Source organism: Physcomitrium patens, chromosome 17, assembly GCF_059467195.1.
Source record: "Physcomitrium patens ecotype Gransden chromosome 17, ASM5946719v1, whole genome shotgun sequence".
NCBI lineage: Eukaryota > Viridiplantae > Streptophyta > Bryopsida > Funariales > Funariaceae > Physcomitrium > Physcomitrium patens.
The window spans coordinates 12,404,888-12,417,500 of record NC_143426.1 but is presented as its reverse complement, the minus strand read 5'-3'; the positions used below and the strand labels follow the sequence as shown (position 1 = coordinate 12,417,500).

General features: G+C 31.9%; 1 protein-coding gene across 2 annotated transcripts; it reads left to right on the top strand.

Moving 5' to 3' along the window:
- The first annotated feature begins 2,954 nt into the window (after positions 1-2,954).
- LOC112294020 (uncharacterized) lies at positions 2,955-4,805 on the top strand. Of its 2 annotated transcripts, none has more exons than XM_024544104.3 (4): positions 2,955-3,342; positions 3,648-3,695; positions 3,857-4,002; positions 4,444-4,805. In XM_024544104.3, the coding sequence occupies exons 1-4, from the start codon at positions 3,290-3,292 to the stop codon at positions 4,479-4,481; spliced, it is 285 nt and encodes a 94-aa protein (XP_024399872.1). In that variant the 5' UTR covers positions 2,955-3,289; the 3' UTR covers positions 4,482-4,805. The 2 variants fall into 2 exon arrangements, with proteins under 2 accessions (XP_024399872.1, XP_024399871.1); XM_024544103.3 differs by having other exon boundaries at positions 3,849-4,002.
- The last annotated feature ends 7,808 nt before the right edge of the window (positions 4,806-12,613 follow it).

Here is a 12,613-nt window from a genome sequence, read left to right as displayed (position 1 = left end):
CAAATTGAGAACATATTGAAACATTCCAAATTACATGCTTAAATTTATACACACCTTAAATAATTAGTTAATTTTTCTTTTCTTTTCTTTTCTTCTTGGATCTTGATATAACAAACCACATGTGTTTTCCCAACTTGACAATGAAATTGAAAAAAAAAACTGTGGAAAGGTAGTCACCTATTAATTTGCATCTTTGGTCTTAGAAGGTAACACTCCATCTCTAATCATGTTTTTCCAACCTACACATGAGGGATTGAAACACCCTAAAAAGTTTTCCATCATGCTCGATGAGTTGGAATTTGGCTTTGGAATCATTCCATGATCTAATACAAGGATTAAACACATCAAACAAAAAAAAAAAACTCTCTGGCCCAATATAATCCAGTTTGTTGTACCTCTATTATTCTTTCCAAAACAAGAGTTTGTCCCATACCTCATAATCCAAAATAAGATATTTTTTAAGTGCGAAAAATCTACCCCATTAATCCATAATTTTCCCAATCCTATTCAAGTTGTTTGAACAAGCACCCCATTTTATTATTATTATTATTTTTTTTAGTGGCATCCAACATGTGTTGCAAACACATTTGAGGGAAATAATAATTAATTAATAAAAACGAGTGGGTTACTGAAAACCACTTGGTTGCCATTTTCTAAGATCCCGGAAACAGAGAAGGATGAGATGGGGCAGCGTTGTCAGCAATGAAGTAATCATGGATGAATGTACATTCTTCGACACGTCCTTTCTGGCGGGGGGGAGGCAAGGGCAGGGCTGGGTCGGGCCGGGCCGGGTGGGTTGCTGACCCGTTATTACCTCGCCCCCTCGGAGTGCGTGATTGAGGTCCCCAAAGGGGGGCAGGCAAGGCCCGGGAGTCCTTCCCTCCTCCGTCCGATCTGTCCCCATGATTGGGCGCTTCAGTGCCGTTCGATGAAGGGCTGGGTCCGGGCCGGGCCCGGGCTCGGCCATGAGCCAGCCAGCCAGCCCCCTCCTTTTCTTCATGGGCTACAAATTCTTCGCCCTTCATGGCCAACGTGGAAAATATGCTTCCTGTTCTTGTGCTCCACTACCTCTATTTATCTTTCCATGTATGGGTCCTACATTTTCTAAAAATAAAAATAAAAATAGAAAATAAAAATACCCGTTTTAGCAAAACATTCTAAAGAAAAATATGGTTTTATGCATTGTAACAAAACTATGGTTTTCCTCTTTCTATTGACAATTTCTTGAAGCTATTTGAATATTGAATCACTTTGAACCAAAACATGTACTACAGTGTATATTTTATGTATATTTTTTTATTATTATTATTATATTTGTGCCTATGTATACACCACCAAATGAGATGCATTTATTTCTATGACTGTAACCATTTCATTCTGTTAATATTGTATCCCTTTTTGGCTTTTGTTTGTTTACAGAAACATACTCTCCTGCACATTACAATTGACTTATATATTTTTTGATTATACATAATATTTATTAACATATTAGAAGCTTAAATTTGATTGATAATAGTTATGTTTAACAAATTGTGTTGGAAATATAAGAATACAAGTAGTTGAATTATATATATAGTTGACATGTTTTGCATGGAAGACACACAACAACAATATAACAAAAGGGTGCAAGAATTTTTGTTCATTATTATTATTTTTGTATCTGGATTCATATTTACATTTTTACACCTATCAAGTATATTGATAACTTAGATTCACAATTAATGTGGAAGTAAATTGAGAATGAATTATCAAATATTCCATGAATTCCATGTGAAATGTCTTCATAGTAAAAAAATAAAAAAAAAAAAAAAAAAAAAAGAGAGAAAGAAAGAAAAAGAATATGGCAAATGGCTTCTCCATGGCAAAATAATTTAAAAGAATTGTGCATGAAGAATACAAATACAACTGTCAGTGCAAGTATTCTTTCAACAGGTACTCATACAAACAAATAAACCAAGCCACATCCACACACACACACATGAGGCAATGACATGGCTGCATATCTTGAAAACAATTTATTTATTTCTTTCTTTATCTTGTGATGAGAATAATATCTTTGCCACAAGGCACTGTCACCATTGGGTTTGTTCAGCCAAAAAGCAAGGTCTAGAAAACCATAAGGACTTGATCAATATCAGGATCAAGGACCAGATATTTGAATCCTAAACCCTAATATACTATGGAAACAGAGAGTTGGGGTGATACTGCAACATCAAGTTAAGGTCTTTCTAAATGAGTATTGAATGAGATCTTGTGTCCATACCCTTTTTTTTTCCCATTATTTACGAGTTAGTTACAGCCCAGCTTCTCATGTGGGTGGTATCCTTAGGAAAGGACACACAGCCCAAGCTTCCTCAAAACAAACAGGCCTGGAATTAGTTAAGAAACTGGCAATGCCAGGATTAACCCACAACCCTAATGGGGGCAACACATGCAGAGGCATGTAACAGTAGGAGCCATGGAGACAAGAGGCTAAAAACAGCAGATAAAATGGCAAGTGAAACAAAGCAGGAATGCTAAAACAAGGGGAGAGAGAAATTGAAGGGGAATTGTGTTATAACCAGCAGCAGCGTGGGTGGAAACAAGGCTATTTGTAGGCCTAGATATGCCCTCCTTAGGGAAAGCCTATTTTGGGGACCAAATGCAACGACATTCCTCTATCCAGTGAGTGTGGGAACGTGAGCGGAACGAATGGAACAGAGAGGTAACGAACCGGGAACGAGACATGGGGTGATGGTGCAAGACGGGCAGCGGAGAAGAAATCGCCCCGCGGGCTGCCCGGAGGATGGGGCAGTAGGGGGGTTTCGGACGGGCAGATGGGGGAGGCACCAGCGGGCAGAAAAACAGCAGCCCCGGCCACAGTGTCTCGACATTCGACACCATCGCCGCCTCTTCTGCATCTGCATCATCTTCATCATCCCCCGCTCTTCGTGTTTTTGTTTAATTTCCCACTCGCCCCCGCCCTTTCTCTCTATCTCCAATAGAGCCTCGCTCTCTGTGTTTTATAGCTGTGGTGAAATTGCGTTGTTGCGCAATACAAGGATGCGGTGGTAGTTCAATTGGTCTCAGTTTCTGTTTTGGTGAATTGGCTCGCTCGCGCTTGCAGGGAGGGAGCTAGAGTTGCTGGAGAGAGTTGCAGTGCTGTTTTCGTCGCCTTTCGTCTTATCTCTACTTAGTTTCTTTCTCCTTTTTTCTTTTTTTTCTATTTTCTTTTTTTGGTGTGTGTTTGTGTCTGTGTGTTTGTTTGTGCTTTTGATCGGCTTTGCAGTGAGCGTGCTGTGTCGTGATCATGTCTTGTGGATGTGGGTGCTGCCCCAAGTGCGGCTGCCAGGCTACCTGCACGTAAGTTGAGGATGGTGATTTGGTCGATAACAGGTTTTAGGCTTCGGTTCTCCGAGTTTTTGGTGCTGTTGAGGAAGTATCTTTAATTTTTTTTTCCCGTGTGTTTTTGGGTTTGAGGTTGTGAATTTTGGGTTGGATCGGTGCTGAAGGAAAGAGATAGTTTAGGGTAATTGGGGCAGATCGAAAGGTCTAAGGGAAGGAGATATTAGAGAGTGGAGCTAAGTGATGTGAGTGATCTGGGTTTTGAATGGAATTCTCATGATATTTTTGTGTTGTTGTTTTGTCTTTTTGGTTGCTGGTAACAGTTGCAATCACAGTATGACGTGGTGCGACCATACCATGAGTGACTTCAGGTGCACTACCAACTCAACTGTCATGAATATGATTGATGGGTGCGATGGATGTCGATGTTCTGTGTCGAAAGGACAGGTGACCTTCAGTTGGTTGTTTGTGTTGGTGATTTTGGCGCTTTGGCAAGACAACTCACGTACCACGCATGTTACAAGCTATGCAGTTATATCGGCATGGAGATCGTACCCCAGGAGAACGCAAAGTGCGGTGCCAGCTGGGACTGCCCAGCCGAAATCCGTGCCAATGGAAACTCTAGCGAGTGTCTCTTCTTCGAGGTTGCCGAGAGCGGCAACGATACCTGCCTGGATGGTACACCATTTCCCACAAACGCTTACAATGCTCTTTGCAATAACGTTGTTGGTTGGTTTGTTCGAACGGATGCAGTCGTCAACGACGCATGATGGAAGGCCTGTTTTAGAACAACTGAACAGGAATCTATGAGTTCCCTCGTTGTTTGGAAGTTTGGTTTTTATCTGCTACCCGAATTTGCAGTCCGATTGGGTTTGTTTGTTTGTAGTTCCTCAAAATCGATACGAGTACCTTAATGTCAAAAGGTGTGCAAAATGATTGGCCCCTAGCTAGTTTGTGGATTGAGATCTTGGCTACTGCCCGAGCAAAGTTGACCAGTGCCCAGTTGCCGACAAACTTGCGGAGAAAGCAGCTTTGCAATGCTTTGTCCCGCTGGTAGTCAGCAGTGAGCCTAATTGTCCCAGAGAGTATAACCAGGGTGTTTGAATTGGGTTGATGCAGGGACTTGCGCCAAGAAAGGAGGGATATATTTCGAGTAGATTGGCATGCCAGTCAAATGCGACTGGTGACTGGCACCTGCATCTGTCCAGCGGGCTCCTGTACCATGTTACAGTGTCAATATGAGGAATGTGCGGGAGGGGTGTAAAAGAATAGGTAGAGTTGTTTCTTTTGGAAAATAATCACATCAGTAGTCAGCGGAACACACCACCACTGCTTGGATCACCAGGACTAGCAGGAGCCAGTCATTAGATCCTCAGTTTCTGGACTTTTAGTATTACGGGCCAGCCGGTCTGCCGACGGCATGGGTTGATCGACTATATTACTGTGTGCTTAGTCACATTAAAGGATTACATCTTCGCCTATTTGGAACGTTTGTGTGGTTGGTTTTTGTGCTACCGGGAATGACATACAATGCACTCTGCGCCGCGTCCAAGCCCTTGATTGCTACCACGCTTGCTTAGGATGCTATAATCAATGGTGATAGATTCTGGGCCTTTGTGTAAAGGACATGGCCTTGCAGCTGTATGCTTTTTTGTTGCAGCGTTCAATGCAGTCAACATGAGAATATACTGATTTCCAATGGTCTATGAACGAGGCAATGTGATGGTTGTACTTCGTATCTGTCTGAAATATCTGATGATCTGTCCATCGGTTGGCATTTCTGATCACGTGAACAAAGCCATTAATTTTTAGCTAGATACTCATTGTGCAACTGTGTTCATTCCTTGCACATTAATAGAATCAACGACGGCGTTGCTTGGGTTGAATGGCCCCTTCTTTCATCAACTTCGATGCTTCATGGCACTGTATTCCTGACGTGGGAACGATCTGAAGTCCCTTACTAAACATAAGCTTTCAGACGACCCACTTCATGATCCCAATGCTGAATGTTCACTCGTTTTTGTTGAGATGGTAGGGGGTAGGGTCACCACCGTGGGAGTCGTGGGTGCCAGTATCGAACCTTCTCTACTTCCTAGATGCTCTCTGGATCCACAGAAGCAGGTCCCAAGTGACCCAGTGGCCTCTATATCCAGTTTTGCGACAGATCCACGGCCAGCTTCTGAAAATATGCCACCCGCACACGCTTCTCGGGTCGAATCTCTAACTAATTTCAATCAATCTCGCTGACTCCTTGTTTGTAATTTTGTGCTCTGCCCCGGCTTTTGTCTTGTCACCTGGCCCGGTTCTCTCCATGCCTCACATCAAGTTTCCAGTCTCACTTCTTATAACTAGTGTGCATTCAAACCCTTTGCAAAACAACAGACTCAGTTCTCTTGCGTCGGAATCCCTCCTTTTCCTTCATTCTTTGCGTTTCTCATGTATTTCATGCTAATGGTTCTCTTTGTTTGTTTGTTTGTTTGTTTGTTTGTTTTTTTAACTTACTGCTTCATTCAGATGTTTTTCTGAAGTGTGATGAATTATATTGTGTGTGTTTTTGTGTCTATATATCTGTTTACATATACTCTATATACACTTGTTCAAGGTTTTGGAATACTTCAAAATCGTTCAAATCTATCTCAAAGCAGCAGTAGCGTCAGCCTAAAATGGTTGAAAGGATTGTTGAAAGTGTTGTTGTTGTTGTTGTTGTTGTTTTGTTTGTTTTGTTTTGTTTTGTTTTTGTTTTGTTTTGTTTTGTTTTTTTTGTTTTTGTTTTTTTTTTGTCTTAATTTATGCAATATACTGTGTAATTCAATGATAGAGTCTTTGCTATTAAAGAGCATTTCATTACAAAATGTATTAGTAAGTAGGTTCATAGTGTATTAACACAGTTTCAATATTATTTATTTATTTATTTATTTTGAAAATAGCTAAAGCCAATTATACACATGCGTGTATTTATGTATGTCTATCAATGTGTATATACACACATAAAAAATCTAAACATCATATTCTATAGTGCACTTAATTACATTCAAAATAATATAAATATTTAATTTTCTTACAGCTAAAAAATCATGCAAATAATTACTCTTTTTGGTGAAATAAAAAGAATATTTAATTATATCTGATGTTCTCAGTATTTCAGTTTGATTTTACACTTTAAAAAAATCATACAAGTGTAACTTCAAAATTATGATGACAATGCATCAAGAAATTAAACTAAAAAATAAGTATTTTATTTAACAATAGAGGATTTGTCTTAATTTTGTAATTGTATATAAGATATCATGATAGAACATAAATTTTATTAAATTTTATATCTATAAAGATTCATAAAAAACCAATTAATTAAATTTTAATTTATAAAAAATATTTAAGAATAATTTATTGAATAATTAAAAAAATTGGTACCTATAGTCCAATAACTTGTGTGAACAAAAAATATATACTTATAAAACCACCACACATATATGAGTATATATAAATATACACATATATGTGTGGTGGTTTCTTTTATTTATATTTATATTCTTTTATATATATATATATATATATATATATATATATAAGCAAGCTCATTATAAGAATATAAATAAAAGAAACAAATAAGACCTTTCATTAGTTGCTTGAAATATTACTAAAAAAAATATCACAAAAATAAATAAAAGAATATTAAGATAAGCTAAACAACTTAAAGGATTCTTTATAGATTTTGATTTTAGTCGATACTACTCTCAAAAATCAATAGTATCTTTAAAAACCATAGTTAATAGAAGATCTCAATATTATAATCTAAGTTCTAGCATTAATCACTAAAAGCAACCAAATTACAAAATAATTGATCATAGAGAGTGAAGAAAACATGAATAACTTGAGCAAAGAAGATTTCAAAGAAGAATTGGACGTACTATAGATTAAAAGATATGTAAAAAAGATTTATAATAAGCTAATTTAGAAAATTGTCCAACAACAATGATAGATACAAGAATCAAAGGTAGCTAAAATGATAGAACAATTTACTATTGATTGTAGAATAATTTTTCAACAAGAGTATTAGACAAGAGAGATAATAGCTTTAAAGAAGTGGAAAAGAAATATGATTAAGCACTAGAATTTAAATTATTTAGCTTAATTATAGAACAATTGTTCAATAATAATAATAAGCACAAAAAGCACTAGGGATTAGACATTAGATACAACAAATAAATATTAGTCAAATATATATATATATATATATATATATATATATATATCAAAGAGTGGCATAAATAATTCGTGGAATATAAAATATCTTAATCTAATTGTAGAGCAATTGACGACTAATTACAATGAGCACAAGAAGAAGCAACAATTCAATAACAAATGTGACACATAAATATTAGTAAAGATGATGAAAAGGAATGTATAAAAGATCAAGATTGTCTTAGAAATTCTAGTGTGTCCATTGTGGTGTACTCTATTAGATTGAAGATTAATTTGTACGATTATTATAGAATATGATAACATTTGATATATGTTGTTTGTATAAAAAGATTGAGTTTCTAATTTTTTAACCTCCACTATTAGTAATTAAAGAACCTCTTGATGAAAAATTTGAATAAAAAAAAGAGTTTTTAAAAATTATTTTTGTTAGTATAATTCTATATATGCATTTTTCTTGGTCAAAGTCAAAATCAATGACATTTTTTTTGCAAGATTATGGTTTATATATTTCTTAAATAATTATTAAGCTTTTTTTTTTATTAAATTAATATATTTTTACCAAAATAAAGAATGCATACAAGTTATATACAATTTTATGTACATGATTCTAAAGTTGCATATGAAACAAAAATAGAATATAACAATAATTTATTATATTAAATAATATTATTGGAAAAAGTAAGAAATTTTAGAGACTTAATTGATGATATTTGTGTATACTTTTATTTCAGCAATAAGGTTGATAAGAGAAGTAACAATCTTTAAGCATTTAAAGAAGTTGTAGTTATTTTATTTGCAATGAAATAAAATCACAAGAAATGCAAGATATAGATATTAGATTGTGTGGTGGACCTTTGCAAAGAGCCTACAAATGCCATCATGCTTATTTGGTATTGCATTATGTTTTATTTTTATGTTTTATTTATTTATTTATTTATTTATTTTTGTGTATAGTGAACTTAATTAATATGAACAATCATATTAATGGAATGCTAATATTAAATATGATGGTGAAGAATAAGATAAACTATATGCTTAAATTGATCAAATAATTTTTATATTTTTATTAGAATTACAAAATAAAACAATATTTTAACATTTTTCACAGTAGAAAGTTGTTATAAGAATTTAGTTGATGATTGGGCCTAAAAAAACAGAATTTACTAAAATATCTGAAAATAAACCAAGATATGCTGCATGCTAATATCTATCAAGGAATAATTAATGTTGTTGAGGATATGAAAAAAATCAAGGAATAGAAATATAGAACTCGGAAAGATAGAAAATTATTTCATTGACATATATTGGAAGTACACAAAGTATGTTTGAAATATTTTAATATTCAATGGCAATCTCCTGATGTGTTTGAGACAATGACTATAAATTTTAGATACTCTAAAATTATTAGTACATTGCTTTTAAAGCAGAGAGCTAAGAATAAGCGTAATTTGGTTACAAGGGTTTGTGAACTCAAATGTGATGCATTAGTAGAAGATGTATAAAAGCACAAAATATTAAAAAATATTATTTTAAGTCTTCATACCCTCAAGTTCTAAAAACATGGTCTTTTGCATATGCTCTTTTTTCTATTTTTTGATCAAGAAAAGAAGAAAAAATAACCGATTGACATTAATAGGATTATTTGTGTATAGATTTGACTTGAAGAAGAATATCAACTATTATTTGAGTCCATTACCACTTGCATAATTTAAGGCCCATATGAACCTTAGAATCTACATATTCTATGCATGGTAGATGAAAAAAGTCAAACAAGATGTTTAAAGCAATATTAAGATGTAACATTGATAGATCAAGATGGATATCTTTTATAACACAAAAAAATCAACAAAATATCTTTCAATGTTAATGGTAGTAACCTTGTTGATAATCAAGATGTGATTCAATACAATCCTATATTAAAAAACATATAATTGCCATATTAATGTTAAAATTTGTGCTTCAATTTGCATAGTGAAATATGTTTAAAAATATATTTATTAAGGACATAATTATAATAAAATAAAAATAGAAAGTAAAGAAGATGAAATTAAGTGCTACATTGATTTACAATAAATTGGAGCTTCCAAAGTTTCATTATATTGTAATATGACTATTGAGGGTATGAAGCCTTATAATAACATTTCTTAGTACTTTGTGATTTTATTTAATAGACCTTTAAGACTATAAAATGAAAGAAAAAAATAAATAGTATATTATAGGGGAGTTTATTTGAAAAACATAGTATTAAATTACTTAAAAAAAATATGAGTAAAAGAACAGGAGGTAATAAAAACTTTAGTGTTAATATTGGACTTTTATAAAATGGATTCTACTTATTTTTAGGGCCATAAAATAGATAAATAAATATTGATTATCAAAAATAATATTATAGGTATCTTTAAATAAAAATAAATAATAAATTTTAGCAAAAATAACATAAAAATTCTTATGATAATAATAAACAAAGACTTGTTGTGAACCATGGTCAAAATCAAATTCCAAGGTATTAAATTGAGTATCCAAAGTAATTTTAGATTCTTTTTATTAATCAAAAAGTGAAAATGATATAGAAAAATTAATGAGGTTTTTTTGAGTATTGATTCAAAAGAATTTAAGTAGATAATAACTTTGTGAAAGCATTGCAAAGTTAAGATTGTTTTGAATGACTTTGAATTTTATAAAATAAAAAAGATATAAATTTTGGAGAGTTATATAAAATTTGTTGCAAATCAAAAAATTAAAATTTTTAGATTTATAAAATGTCTTCACTAAATTTTTATTATAAAATTTAACTTAATTAAATATTTTATTTAAATAATATTAAAATCCAAGTAGATTTGAAAGTTAAATGACAATTTCTATGATTTCAAGTAATCTTGCTATTGGATTAAAATTAATTTTTGTGAACTAATAGTTAATTTATTTCTTAGTATTTATACGAACATTAAATTAAAAAAATATCCAATAATTGGCTACAAATTTCATTTACCACAAGGAGCTACAAATTTTGTGGTACATATGATGAATGGAATGCATAAGGTATTAAGAGATTTTATTTTAAGAATAAAAATTCTTTTTTAAGATATTTTTCTAATTAAAGAATGTGAAGAAAAAAAAAGATGAAACATTGGATTCAAAGGGATGTAAGAAATTTGTAGTGGATTATATTGATGATTGTCATAAGATTTTGATAAGGTTAAAAAAAGTTTATTTAGCCTTATTGGAGACAAAATTGATGTTTGGAATAAAGAAAGTTTTGGTAGTAAGACATATGTGTGGATTATATAGATGCAAACCAACTATATAAAAGATTAATAGTATTAAAAAAATAAAAGAATGTGAAAATACAAGAAAAGTTAGAAGGTTTTTAAGAGCATGTATTTTCTATCATATATGGATGCCTCATTTTGCACATGTAAAAAATCCATTATATGAGCTATTAAGAAAGAATCAAAAATTTCAATAGAAAGAAGAATAAAAAAAACTATAGAAAAATTGAAAGTACTTCTTTCTTTACCTCCAACTTTGAAGAAAGTAAATTATAAATGTGGAAGGCTAGTGATATTAACAGTTGATGCAAATCCAATTGAAATAGATTGAAAAATTGGATAAGATGATGAATAAAAGAATAAATATGTAATAAGGTTTGGATCAAAGGTTTTGAATGTTAAATAAAGGATATATGTACAAATCAAAAGAAAATTATGAGGTGTAGTAATAGCTATGAAAATTAAAAAAGAATACTTAATTGGAACATTGATAGTTATAGAAATAGATTGTCTACCTTTATTGGACATGATTACAAGTTGTTCAACTCATGATATTACTATATTAAGCTAGATAGTATATATCAAATCTATAAATCCATAATTTAAAAATATTGCATAGAAAAATAATTCAGTGATATGTATATTATCAAGAATAAGGTATTACAATGAAGAAGATATGATTGATTTGGAAGATGATGTGGATACAAATTTTTATTCTAATATATTATGAAAGGAAAAGATATATGTTTGAATACACCATTGGAAATATTTTTAAGAGATTTATATGAAAGAAAATGAAAAGATGTTAGAAAGTATTTAAGCATATTAAAAAAATAAGAGAATTTAAGGAAATTTATAAGAAATCTTATGGATATTTTTTATGTAGTAGATATTTATAGAAACATCCAAAAAAGAGAAGAAAAGGACCATAAAAAGTTACATGTGGCTTAAAAGCTCAACAAAAGATTATTAAGAAATTTTATGAAAGTTTATGAGGAAGGCATTGGAATATTTGGGCAACATTTATTAAGTTAAAAAAAAAAACATTGGTAGAAAGGCATGTACAAAGATTTGGCAGATTTTATAGGATCATGTGAAATTTTTCAATTTTATTTTAGCATTTGACATAGAGATGGATTACATCCAACACATCATTTAGCTTTATATTATAAGTTTATAGTGGATTTAATAGCAATGTCTATAGAACTTAAACAAATGAAGTATTTGATACTTATACAAGAAGATTTATCAAATATAGTTGAAGGACGCACATTAAAAATAAATGGTATTGAAGATGTATGCCAATTTTTATTGGAAGATGTTATTTGTTGCTATAATTGTATTGGAAAGATTATAGAAAATAGAAGTGAATTGGATATTAAAAAAGTACAAGAATTCTTTAGTAGAATAGGAATTAAATTTTCTTTAATAACAGTGCATAATCCAAAAAGTAATGGTAAGAGTGAGTGTAGACATTCATTTATTGTTAAGGCATTAATAAAAGCATGCAATGGCCTAGATTACTACAATTTGTACTATGCACAAATCATATGATTCATTATTCAATAACAAGTTATATGCCTTTTGAATTAATACATGGACAAAAAATCAATAATGCCAATAGAAAAAGTAGTGTTTACATGGAGTATATTATCCTCGAAGGATGATCTTAATAGAGAAGAAATTTTAGCATTATAGATTTAAAAATTAGAAAAAAAATCTTAATAATATTGAAGCGCCAATAGAAAGGTTGAAAAAAGCAAGGAAATAGAATAAAGAAAGATTTGATAAAAAAAACATTGATTATGACCTAAGGC

Excerpts from the sequence above, each read along its gene's own strand:
- LOC112294020 (XM_024544103.3), top strand. The coding sequence starts at position 3,290 with ATGTCTTGTGGATGTGGGTGCTGCCCCAAGTGCGGCTGCCAGGCTACC. Across the intron at positions 3,696-3,848 it reads CATACCATGAGTGACTTCAG|CTATGCAGTTATATCGGCAT; the intron begins GTGCACTACCAA and ends GCATGTTACAAG. Across the intron at positions 4,003-4,443 it reads CAACGATACCTGCCTGGATG|GGACTTGCGCCAAGAAAGGA; the intron begins GTACACCATTTC and ends GGGTTGATGCAG.